The sequence below is a fragment of the Nicotiana attenuata genome, chromosome 8 (assembly GCF_001879085.1).
Source record: "Nicotiana attenuata strain UT chromosome 8, NIATTr2, whole genome shotgun sequence".
NCBI lineage: Eukaryota > Viridiplantae > Streptophyta > Magnoliopsida > Solanales > Solanaceae > Nicotiana > Nicotiana attenuata.
Window position 1 is genome coordinate 6,736,169 of NC_031996.1, and position 27,550 is coordinate 6,763,718.

The following is a 27,550-nucleotide window of genomic DNA, read 5'->3' on the forward strand; positions in this document are numbered from 1 at the left end:
GAACCCCCACACGTGAGCGCGGGTACCCAAATGGATCGGGCTGCGCGCCGCAGCGGTCATATGCATTGCATTGCATTCATGCATTGGTTCCTGTTTGTTATACGTGTCATGACATTCAGCACTCTCATTTCATTGGCATTCATGCTACATCTTGCACTGTTTACCAGACGCCCTGGTGTTAATTGTTAGTAGAGTGCTTTGCCCGAGGGGCTGACTTATGTGCGGACTTGCACTATCTGATTACGCATTCATTTGCTTGACTGTTGGAAAAGGATATTTTCAAAAGAGGTTTTTTTAAACTGAGTCAGATATTTTCAAAAGAGGTTTTTTTAAACTGAGTCAGATATTTTCTAAAGGATTTTTCACGGTTTTACTGTTTTCTCAAAGGGTTGTACCGTCCTATATAGCATGATGGAGTGCTCTTACGTGATTTCTTGACTCTCAGTTATTATTTACTCTTATTACTCACTGAGTTGGAAGTACTCACTTTACTCCCTGCACCTCGCGTGCAGTTGCAGGTATTGTTTACCCGGTAGCGGGTTATTAGCGGACTGAAGGTAATACTAATGTAGCTGAGCAAGGTGACCGCCAGCGTTAGCGGCACCGGACTTCATCTTTTGGATTCCAGATTTTATTTTATATATATATGACCCTGTAGTCATGTTCCTACCTCTTAGATGCTCGTGACTTGTGACACCCCGGTCGGGTTGTGTTGGGTTGTAAATACTAGTTATTATTGTCGTTAAGCTGTATTTATCTATTCATTTATGTTTAATAATTGTTAAAGTGAAAGGATTTAGGTTAGTTGGCTGGCCTTGTCTTCACGAGAGGCGCCATCACGACCGGGATGGAAGTTGGGTCGTGACAAAAAATCAGAAATAGCTTAATTTATAGTTGAGAAAAATAGTCATAGTTTCAAAAGTAATCAAAATTTAATCACTTTTTTATATAAAGATAAAATATGAAGAAAAAAATATAAAAAATTCCAGCATAATATGCTGGAGTTCGAATTTTTTTACATATGAGATTCTAGCATAATGTGCTAGAATTTCATAATGTGTTGGAGTTCCAATATGCTGGAAGTTCATACGCAGGAACTTCATAATCCAGCATATTATGCTGAAACTTTCCGTATTTTAGCTAAAATAGTAGCTATTAACGCTGGCTATTTTTTAATTACCAGTCTAAAAACTGGCTAGCTCATGCTATTTTTACGACAAGGAATCCTACTTACATGGCAAAATATGCAGATAGTGGTTGAATGTTGAAGTGACAAAATTAGTTCATGAAAATATGATTCATCCAATCTATCCAAGTTTGGAAGGTTAATGATCCATGCATTTCTTAACTCAATTTATTTTGACCCGTTCAATTTAGCCCATCTATAAGTTGGATTGGTTTGGGCTAAATATGTAGCCCAACTGAACCACGAGAAAACTTGTCAAAAGATTTGTTTAAAAGAACTTTTTTGTTTTGTTTGACATCATGATATGTTATAGTTAGGGGTTTGGGCATTGTATGACAACCTAAACTAATAAATGGCATAAAAAAGCGCAACTTATTGTTATTGGCATCTTATGGCCTGCATTTGTGTTTTAATTTAAAAAAATAATTTTGTATAATAAATTAGGTTAGACCTTCTCCCCGTAAATTACTCTCTCTCTCTCTCTCTCTCTCTCTCTCTCTCTCTCTCTCTCCTCCATATCTCTTCGTTCTCTCTCTTGACACCAGAATTTTTTAGAGCAATTGGCATAAATAAATGCCCAAAAGAATGAATCAACCATGAAACTGAATTCTCGTCGCCCGTTTTCGAAGTTGTCACAAATTTTTTTTCACTCTCACTTAGCATTAATGGACGAAATCAGGCCAACTTTCTACAAATTTGCACAAAAAGATTGTCTAGAAAAAGAAATATTCTGTTTTGAATCGAAAGAGGAATGAATTTGGGTGACTATACACATTCCAAGTTTTTTGAACTATTGAATTTGGGTGAATACAGATCTCAGTGTATATCAACTGATATATCAATATATATCAGTTTGTATATCTGTTTATTTCATGTATATCATGCATATTTGTATACATGTCTATGTATATCAATGAAAATATTGTGTGATATACACTCATGCAATGTGATATATATGTCTATATATATCAATAAAAATCTTGTGTGATATACACACTGATATATAACAGCCAAAATACGTATTGGTGATTATTTGCGAAATGTATTCACAATTTTATTGTCGCTCTTTGTGTATATCAAAATGAATATTAAATTTTATTTTCCTTCTTTGTATATCCAAAGTATGAATTTATAAATATAGTTATTCAAACTGTTATCTCTATACTAATGTATATCATAATAAAAAAAATTATATTATTTGTATATCACATTGTATAACATATCAAATAATGTGTATACCAAATATATATATCATAAATTTATTTTCCTTCTTTGTGTATATCAAAAAATTATTTTCATCTTTGTATATCAAAAATTTATTTACTCCCACAATTATATTTATTATTTTTATGTCTTAGAAATTGCTCTAAACTTATATACATTGCTACAGTGAAGAAAAAAATAAAAAATCAGAAAAGGGATACAAAGAGATTCTGGAAAAAAATTTAGATACTTTTAAAAGGAAATAAAACATAATTTTTAGAAGGATGGTTGCAACCAATTAGAAGAGAGAAGAGAAGATAGATTCTTTAATAAAGAAAACTAAAGAGAATAAGGCACCATTTATGGAAGAAGATACGGAATACAGTAGTGGGAAAACGGTTGCCTTACATGATGCACGACGAAGTAATGGAGAGAAGAGACAGAGAGCGGTTCTTATTGCTATTTTTAAGGAAAATAACTTTGGTTATTGGGTGCCAAATTTTTTTGGGCTACTATTGCCAAACCTAATATAAGGCCAAAAAATTGCCAATTCTCTTTATGTGTTGTCATACCATGCCATTTTCTCTATGTTATATATATAAATATGATACAGAAAAAAATATTAACTTTATGTGGTAACAAAACCAATTTTAAGAAGAAGAATAACTAAAACTTGATATGAGTTGACAGATTGGGCATATTATTTGTTTAGCCCGTCTTAACCCCGCCCAAGCAACTAAGAAGTATTTGGACAAATTGGGTTACAACTTAAAGTTGTGGGCTCTTGCATTTGATATGTGGTCCATTACAAACTTTTTAAAAATTTATATAATATTTCTCAAAAGATTTTATTTTTTAACGTAAGATATCTGAAATAAAACACTAGAGATCTTTGCAAAATTATTTTGTTATATTCAAATTGAAAAGGGTTAATGTTAAATCATTTCCTCTTCAAAAAGGCAGCTAACTTGGATTTTGTACTCCTGAAACAAATGCACGTAGTCAGCCATGTACTACTTAGCTATCTTGTGCTTAGGCTGGGAATAAATCAGTAGAAATGACACCAGGTAGCCACTCTAAAGGTCTACTATTTAAGAATTAGTCAACATGTTTTGAATTTTAATTTTTCATTTCAATTTTTCAGGACAAAAATATTTTGAATTATCCTGAATTAGTTTTAAATTTCAGGACAAAATAAATATTGGCTAATTTCTAAATAGCATCCCTAAAAATGACTATCTATGCACTTGCCCCAATAAATCAACTACTCTAAAGGGCTACTATTTAGGAATTAGTCGGTGCGTCCTGAATTTCAGTTTTCCAGTTCAATTTTTGGAACAAAAATGCTATGAATTATCCTGAAGTTAAGATTTTTAATTTAAAATTTCAGGACAAAATAAGTGATGGCTAATCTTTAAATAGCATACCCGAGAATGGCTATCGATGCACTTGCCCCTCACTATTTGACTTTGCTACAATTTGAATCCTAATCTCCATAATTTTTAACCACCTCATCTAGCCATACCATTAAGTAATACTCAGACTTGCGTCTTCTATTTCTTCAATTCATCTAACCATCAAACCTACAACATTGATATCAATATCATCACTATAGATCAATCAACAAAGCAAACTTCTTTCACAACTTTTCTCATAAATTCCTACCAAACATATGATAACCAGCTTTGATGCAATATAACAGGGTTAAATATCAGAAGTAAGAAGGGTTGATCTGGGCAGAAACCACTGGCGGAGGCAGAATTTTCTACTAAGGAGATTCGAGAAAAAGGTTAAAATATATAATATATAGAGGCAGAAAACGAATTTTGCCTTATATATACATTGTAATTTTCCGGCGAAGGAGGATGAACCCCCTTCGGCCCCCCTAAATCCGCCCCTGGCAGAAGCTATCAAATTTTTTTCATGTATTTGCTGCTCCTTCAGCATAGAAACTTTACTAACATTCACAGTTCAGACAAGAACAACAGCGGAGAACACTTGAGAAGTGATGTAGGCACACAAATGACAGATTAAGGAAACATTAGACTACAAAAGCAAGAAAATAAAGTCTCCATCTTATAAAATTATGTACTGAATTACACTAATCCTAAAAACTCTGCAAATACAGGATATCAGAGAATAGATAACAAATTTAGAGGTCCAGAGAATTAATCATGAGAGAAAAGCTTTGGCATGGGAATGCAGACAACACTCACAAATAGACACATGCTTCCTGGTTAGGTATGAACACACTTTAATTAGCACTGCAGAAAGTGTAACCAAATTAAGGCGAGTTTAAAAAGGTACCTATGTAACATAATGACCTGTTTGAAGAATGGAACAAGACCTAATAAGTTAACAATCACATAAACACATGCTGCGAAAGAACATGGGAATGCCTAAAACACCCAGAAATAGATATGTATTGGGTGATACCCTTTTTTGCTTGAGCCCGACCGGGTTGGGTCCGGTCCGGGGCAAGTAGGGGCCATCGAACCCGACCTGGATGCAAGGTAGAACGACGGCCACGTCTACAACCGAGGTCGAGTCATTTCGAGACCGTTGCAGAGCTCGATATGAGTCACCACCGGATGGAGAAACACACAAGGTCGGAAGCCGGACTCGTAACGGATAACCAAGCGTCGCCGGATATCTCGCCCAAACGTGATTTTCTCAACCACTTCAGGCCATTAAGGCGTAATTACAGGGATCCACGATGTAATTAATTTACCTACCTTATTTTTACCCTTAATCAGAATGTATAAAAGGGGAGCTCTCTAAAAATTCTTGGAGGCTATCAAGCACAATTGTTCTAAGCAATATTATATTCTGCGATTATTTACTTTAACAGCAATTGTTGAGTCTTTATCTTTATTTTTCCTCAACCTAAACCTTTTGTATCTTTTAGTTCACGGATCCTTAAAACCCCATATAAATTCAATTGTTATCCGGATTCTAGGGTAAACAAGATACAAACACACTTAAATTAGCGCTGCAGAAAATTTCACCAAATTAAGGCAAGTTTAAGTGAAAGTAGCAGTTCAAGTTCAAACATCTATATCTGAAAAGAGAAACAATCCAAACAGTAAGATCATAAACTCCAGCATCAAATTGTAGCTGATAGGGAATATTCACAGAGAACCTTAGGTTGAAACATAATACATGGTGATCATTTGTAAAAGAATGACTATCAAATGATTGAATGATGTTTCTTTACTCCACACAACACTTGGTTGACATAGATAAGAAGTACATCTATTTAGCAGAAGACCGAAGATACTTCTTATTATCAAACAATCACTACTTCACAAACTTGCTTGCTCACTATCAAAAACAACCACAATTCCACAAATACCACAGGGCTAGTAGTTTCCTTTTAGCATCTAACGGAAAACCTTCTGTGACCCACCTACGCTTTATTACTTGGAGCATGAACAGCACCAAGCCATGTCAAAACGCTTGATGTTCCAAAACATTGAATGATTGTGATCATCAAATGATTGAATGTTGTTTACTTTACTGCATAGAAGACATGGTTTATATAAGAAATATCTATTTAGCAGACGGCAGATATTTCTAGCTTGCTATCAGACAATCACCAAATAACAAACTTCCTTGTTTTTTTGGCAAAAGATCATGAAACTTCACAAAGCTAAGAGTTCTATTTTAACAGCTCAAGCAAAACCCTCTCTGATGCACTTGGGCTTATCCCTCAAGAATGAGCACCAATAAGCCATGTGAAATACTATATTCCAACAGATTATGGAATTTCATGATACATCTGATGTCCTCAACTTCTATCACATTGCTAGCAAAAGAATAATTAAACCTTCAACCAACATTCAAGTACTCAACCATGTATAATGTAAAAACGCACTCATACTGAAAATAAAAACTATAGCTTTGATTAAACACCAGAATCAAAATACTAAACAAGCATAAATGATAGTAACACATGTCAACTAATATTTGATTAGAAGAAATCTTGATTCTTACATAAAATGATGAGATAGTATACATCATCTCATACATCAACAACACCAGAACTTCCATCATAATAGGACAACACGGAACTGAAAGTTCCCTCTAATTTTACATGTCAATGTATATAAATGTGACTTCAACTGACAATAAAGGACTCAATTATCCCAGAACATATATATAGTTGAAAACACATAATCAGATCAATTATCAGGCACACACTGATCCATCCATCATGAAATAACATGACATTAAATAGGACAAGTAAATTGAAGAGTTCAAATCTCTTCCAACAGACTCATATCAATAGCCTTAAAGCTATGATCTTTTTTTCTTTCCACCCCTTTTTTCTCAAGATCAATAGTTAAATAAACAAGAGAAACCAAATGGGGCTTTTTCAAATAATTAACAGATCCAAATTTCGAAACCATATTCCATCAAAGACATAATGCTGTGCAGTGAAGATCATCAGAATCAGCATCCATCGGCGGAGGAAAGTTGAGATCGAAAGGCAACGGCTTCCGGAAAACTGAGGAAACGATATTATCATTTTCATTGTCACAATCGCCGTCTTCAACAACAGAAGACGACGAGTCACAATCACTCCGGCAGTCGTCCGGCACGACCGGCGGCGACCGAGGATGTTTTCTCGAAGGCAACACCGCCGTTTGCTGACGTGGCGGCGGCCTGGGCCCACTGAAGGATTCTACGGTACTACTCATGCTGCTCGATGTAGGTCTTTGAATAACAATCGGGTGATTTTCCTGTGAGTACAATCTCGGGTCAATAAACGGGTCGTTAGGGTTTACGGTTTGATTGAAGTGAGAATACGGCGGTAAAGGGAAATTAGTTTTTGCTTTAGGTCCCCGAAGAGTACGAGCTGCAGCGTCATAAGCTTTAGCGGCTTCTTCAGCTGAATCGAAAGTGCCGAGCCAAACCCTAGTTTTCTTCCACGGGTCTCTAATCTCCGCCGCAAATCTTCCCCATGGCCGTTTTCTGACACCACGAAACCTAATCTCTTTTAATCCTCCAGATCCAGCCGCCGGTGCAGCCTCTGCCGCTTGCTTCGCCGCCGCGGTTGCTCTACCTCTCCGCATCGTCACAAGTCAAAAAAACAGCAAAAAACTTACCCCTTTGAGACCGATTAGAGCCAATCAAAGAACAAATAGCAGCAGAAGATTAGCTTCCCTTCCGAAAGCGCTCACTTTCTCTCTCTAGAACTCAGCTTTTTTCTCTCTCTACTGTTTGTGGTGTGTTTGGGTGAGAGAAAGGAGAGAGAAATAGGGGCTGTTTGTTTTCATTTGTTTATTTTAAATTTTTCTCTTAGAAGTTTAATATAAGGGGGGTTTTATATAATTTGATTTCGGAGGGAGGAATTGGTGTGGAAAGTGGGAAAAAAACGCGGGGAAAAAGGAGCGGAGGGGGGGGGGGGGGGGGTTGATTTGGGTAAATCTTAGTTGGATTTCTCAATTTTCTTTATTGTTTTCCTTTTTCTCACGCTCATTTCTCTCTTTGTTTTGTTTATTGTTTATATGGAATGACAATATTGCCCATAACATGTTCCTTTTTTACTAATTCCACTAGTGAGTAGTTAGTGTAGTAGTAAATTTTAACTATTAAGGATTACGGTGAGATTGATATGATTCCTTCTGGTTTAGATGTTTTAGATTCGAGGTTTAAACATGGGGAAGAAATTTGTTGAGAGAAGTGGAGTTAGTAAACTATGGTTAGCTAGCTGGAGTTAGTTAATCTAATTAATGTAGTTAGTTAGGCGGTTAGTGTATGTAAAGTGTATAAGTACACAGTAGGAGCTAATGTACAGATTACACAGTTCATTTTTCTTCTTTTCAATGAAACAGTTACTCTGTTCTTCTTCCTAGCATTCTCTCTAAGCTAACTCTAGATCTGAGAACCTCCATAACCATAGAAGCTAACATGGTATCGACCTAAGATCTATAATCGAAGCTTAGTTCCTCGCTCATCTGTGTGTATGTGTGTTACTGTAATTCAGCTGAAGTGTCTTAAGGTAACAACACCTCTGAGCTAGGGTTCTGTTCAATTTGACCTCTGAAAAACTTCATCAATGGCGATAGAAGATGAAACAAGCGAGAGTGCTTCTAGACGTGCGAATGTACCAGTTGCACCAGCTATTTTCCCTACGATAGATCACAATCATCCTCTATTCCTTCAACTGACAGATACTCCAGGTAGCTCATTTATCTCTCTTCAGCTAACTGGATCGGATAACTATGCTTTGTGGAGTCGATCTATGAGAATAGGCTTGTTAGGTAAAAGTAAACTAGGATTTGTGGATGGTAGACATCCAAAATCTAAGTTCGAACCTGAATTTCATGAGTAATGGGAAAAGGTAAATGCTGTAGTACTCTTGTGGATTATGAATGTTGTGCGTCCAGGATTGTTGAGCACTGTAGTGTATGCTTCCAATGCCACAAGGTATGGGAAGATCTGAAGGAAAGATTTGACAAAGTGAATGGATCTAGGGTTTTGTACTTGCATAGAGAGATCTATACACTAACACGGGGAACAATGAGTGTAGCTGATTATTTCTCGAAACTAAGAGATCTATGGGATGAGTTTGATGCACTCATGCCCTGTCCTAGTTGTCCTTGTTCAGAGTCAAAGAAATATGCTGAGCACTTTGAATATCATAGGTTACTCCAGTTCCTTAGACTGAATGACTCTTATTCTCAACCTAGAAGCCAAATCATGATGATGACACCAGTGCCCAGCATTAACAAGGCATATTCTCTCCTTATGGGTGTGGAAAGTCAGAGAAACCTGGAAAACTTTACGCAAATGGTGCAAGTAACAGAAGCTAATGACAGTACTGCTATGTATGGCAACAAAAATCCAAACTCTGGCACTGGACAGTTTAGAGCTCAGAAGAAGACACTGATTTGTGATTATTGTAACTACTAAGGGTATCCTCAAGATTTCAAGTCCAACTTTAAGACAAAGAAGAAGGGAGGTAATCCAGGAGCATATGCTAATCATGTCAATACCAACTATAGTCCTACTATGCAAAATGCTCATATGCAGATGCAGTTTGGAGGTTTACAGGGTGGGACTCCTACTACACCTGGTTTTCAGTCTCACCAAATGCTGATGAATGCTGTACTAACTGGAGTCCAGTCTCAGCATTAAGCAGCTCCCTAGTTTACACAGGAGCAATATCAACAGATAGTGCAACTACTTAACAAGAGGAACAGATGAAGGCCCTTCTGCCAGAGCTGCAACTGCAGGTAAACTGTTAGCTCTGTTATCCAATTGTGCTAATCCCAATTGGATAATAGACTCTGGAGCCTCAAATCACATGACATCCACACTAGAAATGTTAAGTTCCTATCAGTCAATTTCCTCTCAAAAGGGAAGTAAGGTTCACCTGCCAACAGGAGTTGTTGCCTTTAATACACATATAGGAAAAACAAGAGTGCTTAACAATCAGGAGATCAACAATGTATTGTACATTCCAGAATTTAAGTACAATCTACTGTCAGTGTCTAAACTGACCAAAGAGTTGCAGTGTCTTGTGGCATTTTTTCCTGACTTCTGTATCTTCCAGGATCTCTACAGTGGTCAGGTAAAGGGGATTGGTAAGGAGGACAAGGGATTGTACCTGCTACAAGGCAAGTCATTACTAGGTGGTATATTCAATCATGATCCAGCTCAACAAAGGAATAAAAGTGTGCAGCAAGAACCTGAGGTGAAATCTGTATATAAGTCTACTAGATCTGAGAATAAGTCTGCTTGTATGGCTAGTGAACAGTCTGAATCTAGTATACTGTGGCATAAAAGATTAGGTCATGCACCTATAGATGTAATCAAGAAGTACACAACTCTAAAAGATTTGAAGGATCATCACACACACTGCACTGTCTGTCCTTTAGCCAAGCAGACAAAGTTACCTTACAAGCTAAGTACTACTACTTCAAATGCTATCTTTGAACTAATTCATTGTGATGTATGGGGGCCATATAGAGTACCTACATATGATAGTAAAAGACTTTTTGTTACTATTGTAGATGATTTTCCAGATTTACTTGGACTTTCTTACTTGTTTCTAAGTCTGATACAGTGGTTGTCCTCAAAGAGTTTCTAACAAAGGTGAAGAATGTATTTTCCACTGCAGTTAAGACTCTCAGAACTGACAATGGTAGTGGATTCTTTAACCAAGAAGTTCACAGTTTACTGTCATCCCTGGGCCTCATTCATCAAAGTACATGCACCTATACACCTCAGCAAAATGGAGTTGCTGAGAGGAGGCACAGGACTATTCTAGAAGTGGCCAGAGCTTTGAGGTTTCAAGCTGTTGTGCCTTTGAGATTCTGGGGAGATTGTATATCTACAGCTGTTTACTTGCTCAACTGACTTCCTTCAAGAGTCATTGGTGGCAAGTCACCCTTTGAGATGCTTTATTTGCATGCTCCCAACCTCACTCATCTTAGAGTATTTGGCTGTTTGTGCTATGTAACTTCACCCAAGGAGCTGGACAAATTTGCTTCCAGAGCAGTACCTGGTGCATTTCTAGGCTATTCCTCAACTCAGAAGGGATATAAAGTCTATGATCTTCACTCAAGAACCTTCCTTGTAAGCAGAAATGCAGTGTTTAAGGAAAATATCTTTCCATTCAAATGCTCACAAACTTCTGGCACACCTATGTTTCCTGTTCTAGATCTCCTTCATACAGTCACTGAAATACATCCTGCACCCGAATCTTATGATACACCTATGAGTCCACAAACAGACACATATCCAACAGACATACACCTCTCAGAGGAACCTCTCTCCTTAGCTCCTTCTCTTCATCCCTCTCCTTTGATAGAAGAAACCAATACCTCTGTGAGTGTGAGAAGATCATCCAGACCTAGTTGACCTCCTTTGTGGTTGCAAGATTATGTGACTCATGTCTCCTCTCACACCTGCCTGTATCCTATCTCCTCATGTGTTTCCTACAATGCACTCAAACCTGCTCACCTATATGCCCTATCCTCCTACTCCTCTATTACTGAACCAAAGTCCTTTAAAGAAGCAGCCTCAGATCCCAAATGGATTGCAGTTATGAAGCTTGAAATAGCTGCTCTAGAAACCAATCACACATGGAGTATTGTGGATCTGCCTGCTGGAAAAATTCCCATTGGATGCAAATGGATTTTTAAGATAAAGTTCAAGGCTTCAAGGGAAGTTGAGAGATACAAGGCAAGACTGGTGGCCAAGGGCTACAGCCAGAAAGAAGGCCTTGACTACTCAGAAACCTTTTCTCCTGTAGCCAAGATGGTTACTGTGAGTACTATCATTGCCTTAGCAGACTTAACTAACAAAGGGCTTGGGCAAGTCTCAACATGACTACCTTCTGAACAAGCTCGGAGTGAAGAACCTCTTCAAGCCTTCAGCTTGAGGGGGAGTGTTGAGAGAAGTGGAGTTAGTAAACTATGATTAGCTAGCTGGAGTTAGTTAATCTAATTAATGTAGTTAGTTAGGCGGTTAGTGTATGTAAAGTGTATAAGTACACAGTAGGACCTAATGTACAGATTACACAGTTCATTTTTCTTCTTTTCAATGAAACAGTTACTCTGTTCTTCTTCCTAGCATTCTCTCTAAGCTAACTCTAGATCTGAGAACCTCCGTAACCATGGAAGCTAACAAAATCCAATAGAGAATACTTTGATCTTTAACGAATTTTATACTATACGAATTTAGATGCCAAAGTAAATATTGGACACGAAGTAAGAAATCAATTAGAGATCTAAGGTTCAAGTCCTATAAATTTGAAAAACATCTAATAAAGAGTACTTTCCACTTTAATGAGCTTTACACGGCATGAATTCAAATTAGTCCAGTGTCAAAGTAAATATCAAACACCGAGTAGAAACAAAAAAGTACTTTGATAGTAATTTTTGTTGAGTCCCACATCGGTGGATGTGGGAGGCCATTTGTCTCGTTGAGCAATCCTCACCTCAGAGCTAGCTTTTAGTGTTGAGTTAGGTCCAATGTTCATTTATCATGATATCAAAGCCATATTATATCTTCTTCTTCTTCCTCATTTCTAAAGTTCTTACTCACAGTAATTCGGCTACAACTTCATGTTATCAGATTCAGGCCCACCTCAATTTATTGTTATCGATGTTGAGCCCTCATTTATATTGCTCATGCTACAGTTTGCAGGCCTGGGCGTGAGGGAAGTGGCGAAGCCAGAAAATTCAATAAGGGTGTTCAAATTTTTAACACCCTTTGCTAGTGGGCTATGCAAGGGTGTTCAAAGTCTATTTTTAATCAATAACAAGTAATATTTTACCTTATGCGTAATATAAATTTTCGACGAAGGGTGGTCAGTTGACCACCCTGGGGCTAACATAGCTTCGCCCTTGCGTGAGGGGGTTATTGAGTCCCATATTGGTGGGTGTGGGAGGCCATTTGTCTCCTTATATGGTCTTGGACAATTCTCACCTCACGAGCTAGCTTTTGGGCTTGAGTTAAGCCCAATGTCCATTTATCATGATATTAAAGTCGCATTATATCTTCTTCTTCTTCCTCTTTTCTAGGGTTCTTAATCATAGTAATTCAGCTACAATTTCATGGTATCATGCAAGGCCTACCTCAATTTATTGTTATGGATATTAGGCCTCTATTTATGTTGCTCACACTCCAGTTTGCAAGCCTAGGCGTGAGTGGGTGTTGCATCCCACATCAGTGGGTGTGAGAGCTATTTGTCTCCTTGTGCGGTCTTGAGCAATCCTTACCTCATGAGCTAGCTTTTGGGTTGAGTTTGGTCCAATATCCATTTATCAAACTTTTTAATCCAACCGTTTCAATATTTTCTTTTTTCTCTTAATTAAAAAAAATAGGGAAATACAATAAGCCGGTGAATAAATGAAGATGAGAAGTAAAAGAAAAATTATATTTAGTGAAATAATATTTGAGCCCTACATTTGAATGGTGCTAAGGTGAAACTGTAAAAAGTACTAGTAACAATTATTATAGGCAAAATACATAATCTACCCATCAAACTTAGGACCAAATTCCTCTTACACACCTGTTGAACACGGGTTTTATTTTACACACCAAACCTTTCAAAAGTGTGTCAATTACACACTACTTTTGACCAGCCCCTTTAATATTTAATGCGTTGTATACACGCGCTCTTATAAATTAAAAAAAAAAACAACGATTCTTTATAATTAAAATAGATTATCCGACCCTTTTCTTAATTCCGACCCATGAAAGATCCAACCCGGTAAGTTAAAAACACCTACACGACCAAATTAACAAACATAAACCCATTTTCCAAGTCCTGTTCTTCATCCCTAAAACTATGAAGATAATCTGACGAGAAGACATCTGGTTGTTGCTGTTTCTTCTTCAGTTTTTCAGGTTAGTATTCACATTTTAAGGTTGTTCAACCCTTTTGATTTGGATGGGTGGGTCGAAATAGTTAGGGTTTATTTGGGTATTTCATCAGGAGTAATTTTAGGGTTTAAGACATCTTTATGGGGAATCTATTGTCATTGTCTACTGAAACCTTTGTGTTTTGAGCATGTGTTGTCTTTTTCTTTCTTTATGTTGTTTGGTTCCTTGAAAGAAGAAAAAGATGAAATAAGAGGGAGATGAAGAATTGGGGCAGAAAATGGGTTAAAGAAAATGGGCCCAAATTTTAGTAAATAGCCGTTGTAATTAGTCAGTGAAGGCAGAAAGTAACTATTCACGCGCCCCATTGGTCGTGTTTCACACGCCCCAGAGGCTAGTCAAAAGTAGTGTGTAATTGACACACTTTTGAAAGATTTGGTGTGTAAAATAAAACCCGTGTTCAACAGATGCGTAAGAGTGATTTGGTCCTAAGTTTGATATTTTGCCTTTTCGTTTTATATAAGCATCTGAAAAGTAATTTAAGTAAAAAGTAAAGAAAACAACATTGGCGGGAAAGATTCGACTCTAACGGTAAGCAGGAAGCTGACAAAATAAAGAGATCGAAATAAGAGAATCAGAAAAATAATAGACGCGTCGTAATTATTTAATTGAAACGTTATTCAATTTGTTCAACAATAATCCTATCACTTTCATATATACACACATAATTATAGATCTTCTCTCCATCTAACAACCCCCTCAAAGTCTTTATCAACCAAAAAATTTCAGTCTTTTTTAAATATATATTTTATAAAACTTCTTCTCTCCTTAGAAAAACACAAGATCAAGAATCATTCACTCATTATTACATTGTTACGATTTGTAATCTTAGAAACATTCTTATAGAATTTTTTTTTTGATTGATTTGGGAAATGGGGAGTTATAATTATTACAGAATGTTCGGGTGTTTTAACCGGAAATTTAAGATAAGGGAGACGGAGCCGCCGCCGGAGGTGAGGGAAGCGTTTTCACGGTACACCGGAAGAGGGACCCACATGAACGCCGATCAGCTTCTCCGTTTTCTAGTGGAGGTTCAAGGAGAGGAAGATGCCACCGTTAAAGATGCGGAGCAAATTATACAGCAAGTTGTTAATCGCCGGCACCATTTGATTAGGCGGCTTAACCATTCTTTTGAGCTTGAAGATTTCTTTTATTTCCTTTTTCAGGATGATCTCAATGGACCCATCAAATCTCAGGTTTTTGTTACGTCACCATACCCATTTACTTTTGCAGTTACATTTTGGGGGAAAAAGAATTTTGTGGACCACCATATTAAGTTCATTCAATATATAGCTAGAGTTACAATAAAACAGTTTTTAGCATATACTGTTCCACTAAACTTGGACAGTTTTTCATTTTTTGTTATAGTCTTGTTAGAGATTTACGCACTAGTAGAAAAATTTAGAGAAGCTGGAGAATTTTGTTTTATATTATACTATTGGACTAAGATCGACGAGCTAAAATGAAGCAACATGAACAGTCGACCCCAATTGCTGGGATGGGAGAGAGTCTGATAGGGATGGCAATGGGGCGGTACGGGTGCGGGGCGGGTTTGAACGTTGGCGGGGCGGTGCGGGTTTGAGAATTTGCGGTTGCGGGGGGGGGGGGGCGGTTCGAATTTTTAAATTAAAAAAAAAAAAAAAACGTTAACACGGGGCGGGGCGGGGCGGGGCTCGGGTGTGGATTTAATACATAGTACAGTGATCCTCTATTAGGTGCTTCACTTAGGATATTCACTTTCAACTTTCTTTGCCTATTGAAACAGTTCCCATTCGAAACATTATCTCAACTGTAGCATTTAAAAATCCATACTCCATTTTCTTTATTTAAATGAAAAAGATTCATTTGCTGCTCTAATTATCTAAATGAATGGTTAATTTTGACATCCCAATTGCTGGGATTGAGGAGTTGTTGTTGTTGGGAGAGAGAGAAGACTAAACTTCTAGAGATGGTCTAGATTAATCAATGCAATGGAAGGTTGTTAAGAATGGAGCTGAGTTTTTATTTTATTTTTTGGTTTTCTCCTTCAAGACTTGAGCTTTTTAAGGTTAAACTTTTAGGTGTTAAGGATTGTACTGTGTTTTTCATCGGAAATTAATGATAGCCTCCTCTTTACTCATGAAGTATTGTGCCTGGTGAGAGTAGTTCAAGTTTTGATTTTCTTTGTGGACTATATATATGTATGTTTGAAATTACCATTAGTTTTGTTCTAACAATTTGTCATATCCAGGTACACCATGATATGAGTGCTCCATTGCAACATTATTTCATCTATACAGGTCATAACTCCTACCTAACAGGAAACCAACTTAGTAGCGACTGTAGTGAAATTCCGATAGTTAGAGCTTTGGAAAGAGGTGTCCGCGGTATTGAACTTGACTTATGGCCAAATTCAGCGAAAGATAATATTCATGTTCTTCATGGAAGGTACAATTTATGCTCCTTGATTCATAGTGTAATTGTATTCATCCTTTTTTCATTAATTAAGAGACGGTAATTTAGTAAAACTTCCAAAGGTACTTACAAACATTCAACATATATACCCTTGCATTAATAGCTGTAATAATAAGTTGAAGAAGAATAAATCTGCAATATCGCGTGTAATGTTCAAAGTAACTTAACATATATGTGTTGCCTCTTGTTCTGAAATTTTACTTCAATTGATACAGGTTTCCTTTAACTTTGTTGAATTTTACCAATTATATTCATTTTGCAGGACCCTGACCACACCAGTGCCACTTCTTAAATGCTTAAAGGCAATTAGAGACCATGCTTTTGTTAAATCGCCTTATCCTGTCATAATCACGTTGGAAGACCACCTGACACCAGATCTTCAAGCTAAAGTTGCAGAGGTTAGAATTCATTTCCCTTTTGTGGATAACAGCTCGAAATATTGCACTTTTCTTTTTAATCTAGTTTTAACTCCTAGGGTTTCTTCTGTTTCTCTAGATGGTTACCCAAACCTTTGGAGAAATGCTATATTATCCTCAGTCAGAGTGCTTAGAGGAATTTCCTTCACCCGAACGGCTTAAGAATCGAATCATTCTCTCTACAAAACCGCCTAAAGAGTACCTTGAGTCAAAGAATCAGAGAGACACATCTCCAGTGGGAAAAGATTCATTTCGAGAGGATGCTATGAAGAAGGAGAAATCAGATTTTGGCACCGAGGATCAGGACACTGATGAAAGGGTAAGACGACTTTAAACAGTCTCTTGAATTTTCTTATTATAAGGATGCTAATTCTGCTTTTATGGTGCCATTTTATCTGGACGTTAGAGTGATAGTGATCAAGATGATGAAGACGGTGATACCTCCTGCGATCAGCAATCATCCCAACCAGGAGCACCTCAGTACAAGAGTCTGATAGCAGTTCACGCTGGGAAGGCAAAACATGGTTTGAAGCGTGCACTAAGGGAGGGAAGTAATAAAGTCAGTCGACTTAGTTTGAGTGAACAAGAACTCGAAAGAGCTGCAGAAAATTATGGAACGGATTTGGTCAGGTACTCCTCAATTTTGTGCCATAAAAAATTGAACAATTGATGAGAATGCTCTGGTTATTCTTGATTCAGTTTTCCATTTCATTTGCTAGGTTCACCCAAAAGAATATTGCAAGGGTGTACCCTAAGGGAACAAGAGTAACCTCCACAAATTTCAAGCCTATGACTGGCTGGATGCATGGAGCGCAGATGGTAGCATTTAACATGCAGGTTTGTTTGAACTTCTGAATGCTGGTGCATCAACATGTTATATATGTTCTATGCCTTACATTGACTTTTTTGATTGCTTCTCCATTTCTATGCGACCCAGAGAAACTTCACTTTTAAAGAACGTAACATGCCAGTGATTATGATATACGGAGTAATAGATAACTGCTTCAATGATATCTCCTGATTTAATCCTTATACTCAACTTGGTTCTATATCAGCTGTGGAGGTCGAGCATTTGAGGCTAGTCTGATAGTGTTTTGTCTTAGGCTGCTAGTAGCTTCAGTTGTGTCCATATTACTTCATTAGGGTTGCCGGTTAGGTTGTAGGAGGCTAGTCTAATAGTGTTTTGTCTTAGGATGCTAGCGGTTCTTATTGTGTTCTTATTACTTCCATTGTGTCTGTAGTACTGTGTCATTGTTACTGCTTATTGTTATTGCTTTTCTTTCTATTTTCTAGTCATTACATTGCCGGTGCTATCTTTCTGGCTTCCTTTGATGTTACTACTCTATGTCTCTTTCCATCTTCGTGAGCCGAGGTCTATTGGAAACAACCTCTCTAGTCCTCCGGAGTAGGGGTAAGGTCTGCGTACACACTACCCTCCCCAGACCCCAGTTGTGGAATTCCACTAGGTTGTTGTTGTTGTTGTTGTTGGTTCTATATCAGCTGTCTAATTGTTATATTAACTGCACAAAATAGGGATATGGGAAATCACTTTGGATGATGCATGGGATGTTTAGGTCTAATGGAAGTTGTGGCTATGTGAGAAAGCCTCGCTTTCTCATGGAAAAAGGCCCACGCAATGAGGTATTTGATCCCAAAGTAAAATTGCCAGTGAAGAAAACTTTACAGGTAAACAAAATTTGTTTTAATGTGGAGAGAATATCAAACTTCAAGATAGTATGATGTTCTGCTGAAGAAGTGTAACGCTTTTTTTTTGTTTATTTTCTGCAGGTCAGAGTATATATGGGAGATGGATGGCGCTTAGATTTCAGCCATACACACTTTGATGCCTATTCGCCTCCGGACTTTTACACCAAGGTTAGTGAGGATGATGGTTCCCACACACCCTTACCAGACCATGAATTGAGAGGCCAGATATTGTTTAAATCTAATTCAATCTTTCTCTTGACTTAGTAGAACTGATATGGAAATGTATGGAGTTGTAGCCTTCAGGAATAGTTCATTGGCTTGTTAATGTTTTATTAGAACACAGTATGTTGACATATCAAGATCCAATACCTGGTATATAGTATTTTTCTAATATTTACTAGAAAAAAGATATCTGCATCATAAGCAAGTAAATAAGAATAAACCTCATCTTAAGATGTGGTGTCCAAAGCGCGTCATTGTGTAAGGAGTAATTTTTCCTTACACCTATTGCCATTCATTGTTTGGTTAACATAATAGCCACCATGGTTGTCATTCAAGTAGACCTGTTGTACTCAAGTAACATGTTATAACATGCTCATTCAAGAAAATGCCCCGTTTAAGATTGATCCTGACCTCACAAGGTGTTATTGTTATGATCCTTCTTTGGTGTATAATTTTAGACTTTTATATTTGCATGGTCCTCTTGTTCTTTTTTGTACTCCAAGATAGCTGCAGGAATTTATTAGAATTTTATGATGGCAGCTATATATAGTTGGAGTGCCTGCAGATGCTCGTAAGAAAAAGACTCGGATAATTGAGGATGATTGGTGTCCAATTTGGGATGAAGAGTTTAATTTCCCTTTGACAGTGCCAGAGCTGGCTTTGCTTCAAATTGAAGTACGAGAATATGACATGTCGGAGAAGGATGATTTTGGCGGACAGACATGTTTGCCTGTCTGGGAGTTAAGACCAGGGATCAGATCAGTCGCTCTCTATGATAAGAAGGGTCAGAAAATGAAATCTGTCAAACTTCTTATGCGATTTCAATTTGTGTAAACTGTGAAAAGTTTTATTCTTTTTTCTTGGTAGAATTTTCATGCGTTTGATTGTATCTAAACGTCCTTCATGTAATGTGCATGTCCAGCTTTTGTACAGTGGAGTGATGTTGTATTAGGAAGGGAAATAAATTAAGCTTGAGGGATGAAGTTATGGGCTTGTGAGTTTGTAACATTTGTTTTGTACCCTTGTAAACATTGATATATATTCAGGCATCAAAGTGAGGCAGAAAATACAGATTACCTCTTTCTTTTTCTTCATCTCAAGAGGATTGTGTTTTTTCACTATCATGTTCAACTTAGAAAGAAACCAAACTCGCAAACGAAGAACAAAAAAAGGCCTATGAGAATACTTGAGGGCATTTTTTATTACTCCCCTTTATTTTAGTTGGCGTCGGTCTTCTTCATCTTGCCACATTGCATCAATATGGATCCAATAACCCATTGGGTATACATTCAGAGATAAATTTCTTCATTTATTTATTATTTCTTTCGTTTTCTTTTTTTTGCAGAGGATGAAGATTTTAGATGACTAATTTGACATTCATTCTTGCCTTAATATCTCTGTTGTTCAGACTCTTCAAAAATATTGTTGAGTGTGTGTCGGATCCTCCAACAGTAGTATTAGTATCTTGGATCCGACACGGGTGTGTCTCACAAGCAATCAGAGTGTTTATTCCAAAATGTCTTTGCATGTGGCCATCTCCCACTTCTTCAGTGGCGCCTTACATCGTGCAAGGACAGTAGTGAGAATAAACCCATAAGGAGTGGCATGAGCCTTGGAGCCGTTGATAACCCTATCAAGCAGCTTGATCATAAATGCAGGCCAGTTGATTTGCCTTCCACTTTCAAGACACTCCATCAGCACCAAATCTATGTAGTTAGCAATATGTCTTCTTTCCTGCCTAGGCAGCAGACACTTGTTGACAAATTCAAATAGGACTTTGTGGCATGGCTTCATTTCACTCTTATACACGACCTTGGCTTCATTCACATCTGGGACATCACAGAACTTCCTAGTGATGGCAAGGGCAGTGGAAGGGAGTCCAGACTTGGCCATTTTTGTCTTGTGTAGTCATCATACCCTTCAGAGGGAATGTCAAGGATTTCACCCAGCCTTTGTGCATCAAAGGACACATGAACCCCTCTCACTTGGCTGGTAACTCTGCCATCCGTTACCTCTGCATGTCCATGAACTCTATAATCTCATTCCTTGCCAGCCTGCCATCCAACTGAAGGACCATGTCTTTCCAACCCTGAGCAGCAAGAGCATCAACTAGTCGACCATCCCTGGTTCCTCCAAATCTTTCAAAAGTCTACCTTTCAAAATGGTTCGTTTGCCAAATTTGGCTAGCTTGTCTTGTTTAGCATCAGATTCACTCACTTCTTCAACACTCCAATCCTCCTCCTCAGTAATTCTAACTTGCTTGGCTTTGATAGCAGACCTTGTCCTTTTAGCCAATGAAGGTTCAGCAGTCTTAGATACAGATGAAGACTTCTTGGAAGAAGTCTTGGGGTTCTTGGGCTTAGGGGTCTGTACCTCCACAGTTGTATGTTCTTCCTGACGGACCTGTTCCATCTCATCCACATCAACAGCCTCAGCAGGCTCTGCAACCTTGGCTTTCCCTTGTCCATTTTCTTCTTCTTGCTTTCAGCCATAGCTTTTTGTAACTCATTCTCACTCTGCTTCAACATACTCCTTGTGGTCCTTCCTTTTGGTAGAATCTCAACAGTTGTTGGAGAAGCAGCCTTTCTTTTCTTGGTAGTTTTTGCAGTGCTGGGAGCTTTTGGTGTTGGGGTTCTCCTTTTCTTGGGGTTATAGCTTTCACCCACTTTCTTCAGAAGGTCTGCTAGGGTCTCCTCAATAGATGAATCGGGTTCATCTACATGTGAACTTAGATTCACCAGCCCTTCAGCAGCCTCCCCTAAGTCACTTCCCCCTGTTTTCTTGCTACTTTCTACCATAATTTCATCCTCAGCCCCACAAATAGTTGCTCTAACCATTTCAGAAGTGGGAGAAGAATCAGCCACTTCTGTCCCTCTTCCCCTCACATCACTACTCACACCCTCACTCTCCTTTTCTTTTTCACTTTTATTTTTGCCTCATCTCTTTCTTGACTTGGGCGTTTCCACATTCATAACAGACCCAACCAGAATAAAACTATTATCCAAATTTTCAACTAGAACAGAACGTACCTCAGAAAGGGGATTTTGAGCCTTCTCAGAATCAGAAGACCTAGTTCCTTCCCCCTCACTCGCAGATTTGAAGGAGTCTTTGAAAGAGAACATGTAGCCATAGTTTTGCAAGCAAGCATCTTCACTCGCCTTCTTCTAGATTGGGGGGTTGTGCTGGGTTGAGGAGCGGTGGAGGAATCAGAGGGGTAGGTGCTTGGGGTATCTTGGGGGTTGATCATCTTTGATTAAATTTGGTAAGAGAAAGTTTTGAATTTGAGTTTTTGGAAGAGAGTAGAGTAGAGAGCAGAAGAAATTTGACGTTTTTTAGAGAATTATGAGAGTGGCAGTGATGATGATGATGGTTTTTAAAGAGAGAAGAGTAATAAATGTCTAACGACAGCTTTTTGTAGTCAATTAGAAGTCCAATCACTCTGAAATCGCCGGTTGAACAAGTGATTAACCTTCCCTAGATTCTAGGCATTATATACGGTGGGGATTCTAATAGAGATGTAACTGGTTCAAACTCAAAAGGATAGTTTTTTCTAAGGTTTTTTATCATAGGTAGGATTCTGGTCATGAATTAAATATTATTATTTCTAATTGTGCAGAGTGTAGAAAACATACCTCGTTATTCAGATAAACCAGTGCTAATGAACCAGGTTCTTCACTAAGAATCCTCTTGATCATGCCTTAATTTACCAAAATAGAGAAAATTTTGTTAGAGATCAGTGATTCATATCAACACATGTCACAGGAGTATACTATTTACAGTTTGAGACTGAGCAAAGATTAATCTAGATATTTATACAAGTTCCAGATTTTCTAACCAAAAATTTTTTTCCATTTTTTTCATTTTTTTCATTGTGCATTCTGAACTGGTCCCATTAGGTGATCTTAATCATCCCTAATTCTAACATGTTCCTTTCAAAGTGCTCCCTACTCAGTGCTTTTGTGAAGATGTCAGCAATCTGTTTATTAGTAGCACAGAATTCTATAGTAATCAGTCATTTCTCATAGTTATCCCTCAAAAGATGGTGTCTAACATCTATGTGCTTAGTTCTCTTATGATGAACCGGGTTCTTAGTCATACTAATAGCACTAGTGTTATCACAAAAAATAGGAATGCAACCAACTTCAATACCAAATCCATCAACTGTTGTTTGATCCACAGCAATTGAGCACAACAGGAAGTTGCAGCAACATACTCAGCTTCAGCAGTGGATAAGGCCACTGAATTTTGCTTTTTTAGTAGCCCATGATACAAGACATGAACCAAGGAAATGTGCCATACCAGAGGTGCTCTTCCTATCCACAAGGAAACCTGCATAGTCAGCATCAGCATATTCCACTAGGTTAAAGTTACTACCTTTTGGATACCAAAGACAAAGGTCAGTAGTGCCTTCGAGTGTCTCAATATTCTCTTGATAGCAGTCAAGTGGGATTCCTTTGGATTTGCTTGAAATCGAGCACAAAGCCTGACACTGAAAATAATGTCAGGTCTGCCAGCAGTAAGATACAAAAGTGAACCAATCATACCTCTATACAACTTCTGATCAACAGATGAACCAGGTTCATGTATGTCCAATTTCGTGGTTGTTGCAATAGGAGTGTCTATTTCCTTTGATTCTTCCATTTTAAACTTCTTAATCAACTCTTTAGCATATTTCTGCTGATGGATCGTGGTTCCAATTGAGTTTGTTTAATCTGTAAGCCTAAGAAAAAGTTAAGCTCACCCATCATACTCATTTCAAACTCAATCCCCATTAATTTAGCAAATTCCTTACTAAGTTTTTCAGTTGTTGCCCCAAAAGTTATGTCATCAACATATATTTGTACCACTAGTAGATCCTTACCTTTTTCCCTCAATCTTACCTCTCTTGTAGCCATGTTCAAGCAGAAATTTGGATAGTCGTTCATACCATGCTCTAGGAGCCTTGTCCAGTTTATATACATGATCTGGACACTCCTTGCTTTCAAACCCCGGAGGTTGTTTGACAAATACTTCTTCCTTTAAGTAGCCATTTAAGAAAGCACTCTTGACATCCATCTAATGAAGAGTAAATTCCATGTGTGCTGCAAAGACTATGAGGAGTCTTATTGCTTCCAATCTTGCAACTGGAGCAAATGTCTCATCATAGTCTATGCCTTCCTCCTGGCTATAACCTTGAACCACCAACCTTGCCTTGTTCCTTGTAATAGTTCCATCTTTATCAAGTTTGTTTTTGAAGACCCATTTAGTGCCAATTACTGATCTGTCCTTGGGTCTTGGAACCAGATGCCAAACTTGACTCCTTTCAAACTGATTGAGTTCATCTTGCATTGCATTTACCCAGTCTGCATCCTGCAAAGCCTCAGCAACATTTTTAGGTTCAATAAGAGATAAGAAAGCATCAAAAGCACACAGATTCTTTAATTGAGATCTAGTTTTAATTCCAGAGGTTGGATCAGTAAATATGTTCTCAATTGGATGAGAACTTTGATACTTATAAGGTTTCACAACCAACTGTTTTCTGTTTGATGTTTCTCCCATGTTCTGTTGCTAAGGAACATGCTCATGGACAGGTTCCATTTGGGAATTAGATTCAGTTCTTCTTTGTTCAAATCCCCCTGTCAGGTTGCCCTGGATGGAAGAACCTGTTCCATCACCTGTTCCTTCTTCTGGTGCAGCTTCAGCTTGGGCTGTGACTTCACTTAATTCTTTTACCAGCCCAATAGCTTCATCTTCATATTCCTGTCTCTCAGAAAGAATGTTAGTTTCATCAAAAACTACATGTACACTTTCTTCTACACACATAGTTCTTTTGTTGTACACTTTATAAGCTTTGCTATGTGAAGAATATCCCAAGAATACTCCCTCATCACTTCTGGGATCAAACTTACCTAGGGAGTCCTTTCCATTATTGTGCACAAAGCACTTGCATCCAAATGCCCTAAGATGGGATATATTTGGTTTTCTACCTTTAAGTAACTCATAGGGAGTCTTCTCTACAAGAGGTCTAGTCATGCACCTATTAATGATGTAACATCCAGTATTTACAGCCTCTGCCCAGAAGCTATGGGGCAGTTTACTAGAAAGAAGCATAGTCCTAGCCATATCTTCAGGTGTCCTATTCTTTCTTTCAACTACTCCATTTTGTTGTGGAGTCTTAGGGGCAGAAAAATTATGATCTATGCCATGCTCATCACAAAATTCAGCAAACTTAGCATTTTCAAATTCAGTTTCATGATAAGACCTAATTGATGCAAGTTGATTACCTAGTTGTTTCTGAGTTTTTCTAACAAAGGCAGTAAACATGTCAAATGCTTCATCCTTAGATGTTAAAAACAATGTCCAAGTAAACCTAGAGTATTCATCAACAAGCACCATCGCATATTTTTTACCACCTCTGCTTAATGTTCTCATTGGACGACAGAGATCCATATGAACCAGTTCCATCGACCTGGTCGTGCTTACCACTTTCTTGCTTTTAAAAGAGGATCTTACCTACTTCCCCCTTGCACAAGCCTCACAAACTTTTTCTTCCTTAAACTTGATGTTAGGAAGCCCTATCACCAGTCCTTGGAGACTAATTTGTTGAGCTGACTTAGACTTGCATGTCCAAGTCTTTTGTGCCAAAGGAGGGGATCATTGTCCAACACACTTAAGCAAGTTCATTTTCTGAAAGAGTGGACAGATCTATATTGTATATATTGTTTACTCTTTTTCCCTGCAAAATAATCTTGTCAACGGTAAGATTTATCACAAAAAATTTGGTAGAGGTGAAGGCTACCAAGTTACCTCTGTCACATAGTTGTGATACACTGATTAGGCTATATTTCAAGCCATCTATCAAGTAGACATTCTCAATGGAATGTGAGTCTGTCTTACCTACCTTTCCAACCCCAATGATCTCACCTTTCTTACCATTTTCAAAGGAGACATTACCTCCTTTTAGGTCCTCAAGTGAAAGGAACTGGTTCTTGCTTCCAGTCATATATTTTGAGCAGCCACTATCCATGTACCATATTTGGCTGCTCCCCTTCACTTTGACCTGCAAGAGAAAATCAGGGGTTAGTCTTAGGAACCCAAACTACTTTTTGAGTCCTTTTCTATAGGCAAAAGGGTGAATTAAATTCTTTTTAGCCCATCCTGGCAGCCTATTTTTCCCTTGAACAAAGGTTTTGTTCTTTTGACTGGCCTTTTCTTTTGCATTACATTCACTTTTATAGTGACCAGTCTTACCACAGTGTGTGCAGATTTTATTCTCAGGAAGTGTGATGTACCTGCTTTTGGGATCCCACTTAGGTGCAAGGGTCCCATAGCCAAGTCCTGTCTTATTGCTACTGTGATGTTCTTGTAGCCAAGATAGTGCATCATAGAACTTATTTCATTTGCAAGTTCTGTCTAGTTCATGCTTAACCTTGCCTAGATCTTCTTTTAGGACTCTTATCTGCTCATCCTTTTTGTACAACTCATCCTTCATTTTTCCTAAATTTTCTTCTGAGGTGAGGTGTATGTGATCAACATTCTTTTTACCTGTTCCTAATTTCAGTTTTAAATTTTCAGATCTAAGCTCTAACACAGTGGTGTCAAGTTCAAGAACCTGGTTCTTCAACTTAGTATTTTTACTATCACTTTCATTAGCCCTGAGTTCCAGATTTTTGCACTTAGCTTTCAAGATTATACATTCCTTAGACAGTTGTTCCTTTTCATTGTATGACCTCAGACTCATCAATGAAATCTAGCAGTAACTCAGATAGCCTTTCTTTAGACCAAAAATAAATCTTGTCTTTGAGATGAGTCACACTTACCTCTTGTTCATCATCTGATTCTCCAATGGCCATAAGTGCTTGTTCATCTCCATCTTCATCTTCTGAATCCTCAACTGAGCTTTCTCCCCAGGCACCAACCATACCCTTCGTTAATCCTTTGTTCTTCTTCGGATGAACCTGTTCCTTCTTCCTGTTTCTTCGTTCAGCCCTTTCCTTCTTCCATTCAATTTCCCGTTAAGGACAGTTTTTGATCATGTGGTCAGTCTTACCACATTTGTAACAACCCTCGTTGGTCTGTTTTTCAGGGACCCTTGGTTTGTTGTAAGTTGCACCTCTTGAAGAATCCTTTTCTCTCATTAGATACTTCTTGAAGTCCCTCGTGATCATAGCCATTTCATCTTCCTCTAGATCTACACCTTCAGCGATTCTGAGAGCCAGGCTTCTTTCTTTCTTGGGAGCATCTATCTTCATGGTCTACCTTCTCAGTTCATAGGCGGTGAGATTTCCAATTAACACGTCCAACTTGAGAGTGACAATGTTCTTCGATTGCTGAATGGCGGTGATTTTGCTTTCCCAAGTAACTGGCAAAACCCTTGTCAGAATTTTCTCAACCTTGTCTTCTTCAAGGATAATCCTTCCAAGAGACTTAAGTTCATTTGTTAGTATTGTGAACCTTGTGTACATCTCTTGGATGGTTTCTCGTTCCTTCATGATGAAATTCTCATATTGAGAATACGGCAATGTTCTTCTTGATCTCTTCACTTGAGGAGTTCCTTCATGAGCTCTACTTGCAAAGTGTCCCAAACTTCCTTAGCAGTAGTACGGCTTTGAATTCTGCTGTACTCATCTGGACCAAGTCCACACACACGCCATTTCTTGGCCTTAGCATTCTTTTCCCACTTCTTCAAGTCCTCAGCAGTGCAGTCAGCTCTAGTCTTTGGCACATCCACTCCTTCAGCATTCTTCTTCATGGTAGCCAGGGGACCATCAGTAACAATGTCCCAGAGTTCATAGTCTTCTCCGATGATGTGATCTCTCATCCTATTTTTCCACCAGGAGTAGTACTGGCCATTAAAGAGTGGAGGCCTAGTAGTGGATTGTCCCTCCCAGTTTCCAGGTGGTGCACTCATCTTGATATGTTCCTAAGGTGTTAGCCTCTTCAAGGATAACCTGCTCTGATACCAATTGTTGTTTTATAC

The 27,550-nt window shown here is 38.1% G+C and overlaps 3 protein-coding genes across 4 annotated transcripts; 2 read left to right on the plus strand and 1 right to left on the minus strand.

Moving 5' to 3' along the window:
* LOC109230814 (ethylene-responsive transcription factor 3-like) lies at positions 6,333–7,707 on the minus strand. Its single transcript, XM_019396254.1, has one exon. It carries the CDS (start codon positions 7,465–7,467, stop codon positions 6,808–6,810), a length of 660 nt encoding a protein of 219 aa, XP_019251799.1. The 5' UTR covers positions 7,468–7,707; the 3' UTR covers positions 6,333–6,807.
* On the plus strand, positions 8,454–10,759 carry LOC109231458. The gene is made up of 5 exons (XM_019397120.1): positions 8,454–8,653; positions 8,785–9,299; positions 9,431–9,505; positions 9,601–10,352; positions 10,457–10,759. The coding sequence occupies exons 1-5, from the start codon at positions 8,454–8,456 to the stop codon at positions 10,757–10,759; spliced, it is 1,845 nt and encodes a 614-aa protein (XP_019252665.1).
* LOC109230815 (phosphoinositide phospholipase C 6) lies at positions 14,313–19,685 on the plus strand. 2 transcript variants are annotated; one of them, XM_019396255.1, is made up of 9 exons: positions 14,313–14,988; positions 16,023–16,219; positions 16,509–16,644; positions 16,742–16,981; positions 17,069–17,292; positions 17,382–17,499; positions 18,196–18,348; positions 18,451–18,537; positions 19,132–19,685. In XM_019396255.1, exons 1-9 carry the CDS (start codon positions 14,665–14,667, stop codon positions 19,423–19,425), a joined length of 1,773 nt encoding a protein of 590 aa, XP_019251800.1. In that variant the 5' UTR covers positions 14,313–14,664; the 3' UTR covers positions 19,426–19,685. The 2 variants fall into 2 exon arrangements, with proteins under 2 accessions (XP_019251800.1, XP_019251801.1); XM_019396256.1 differs by lacking the exon at positions 14,313–14,988 and adding an exon at positions 15,760–15,927.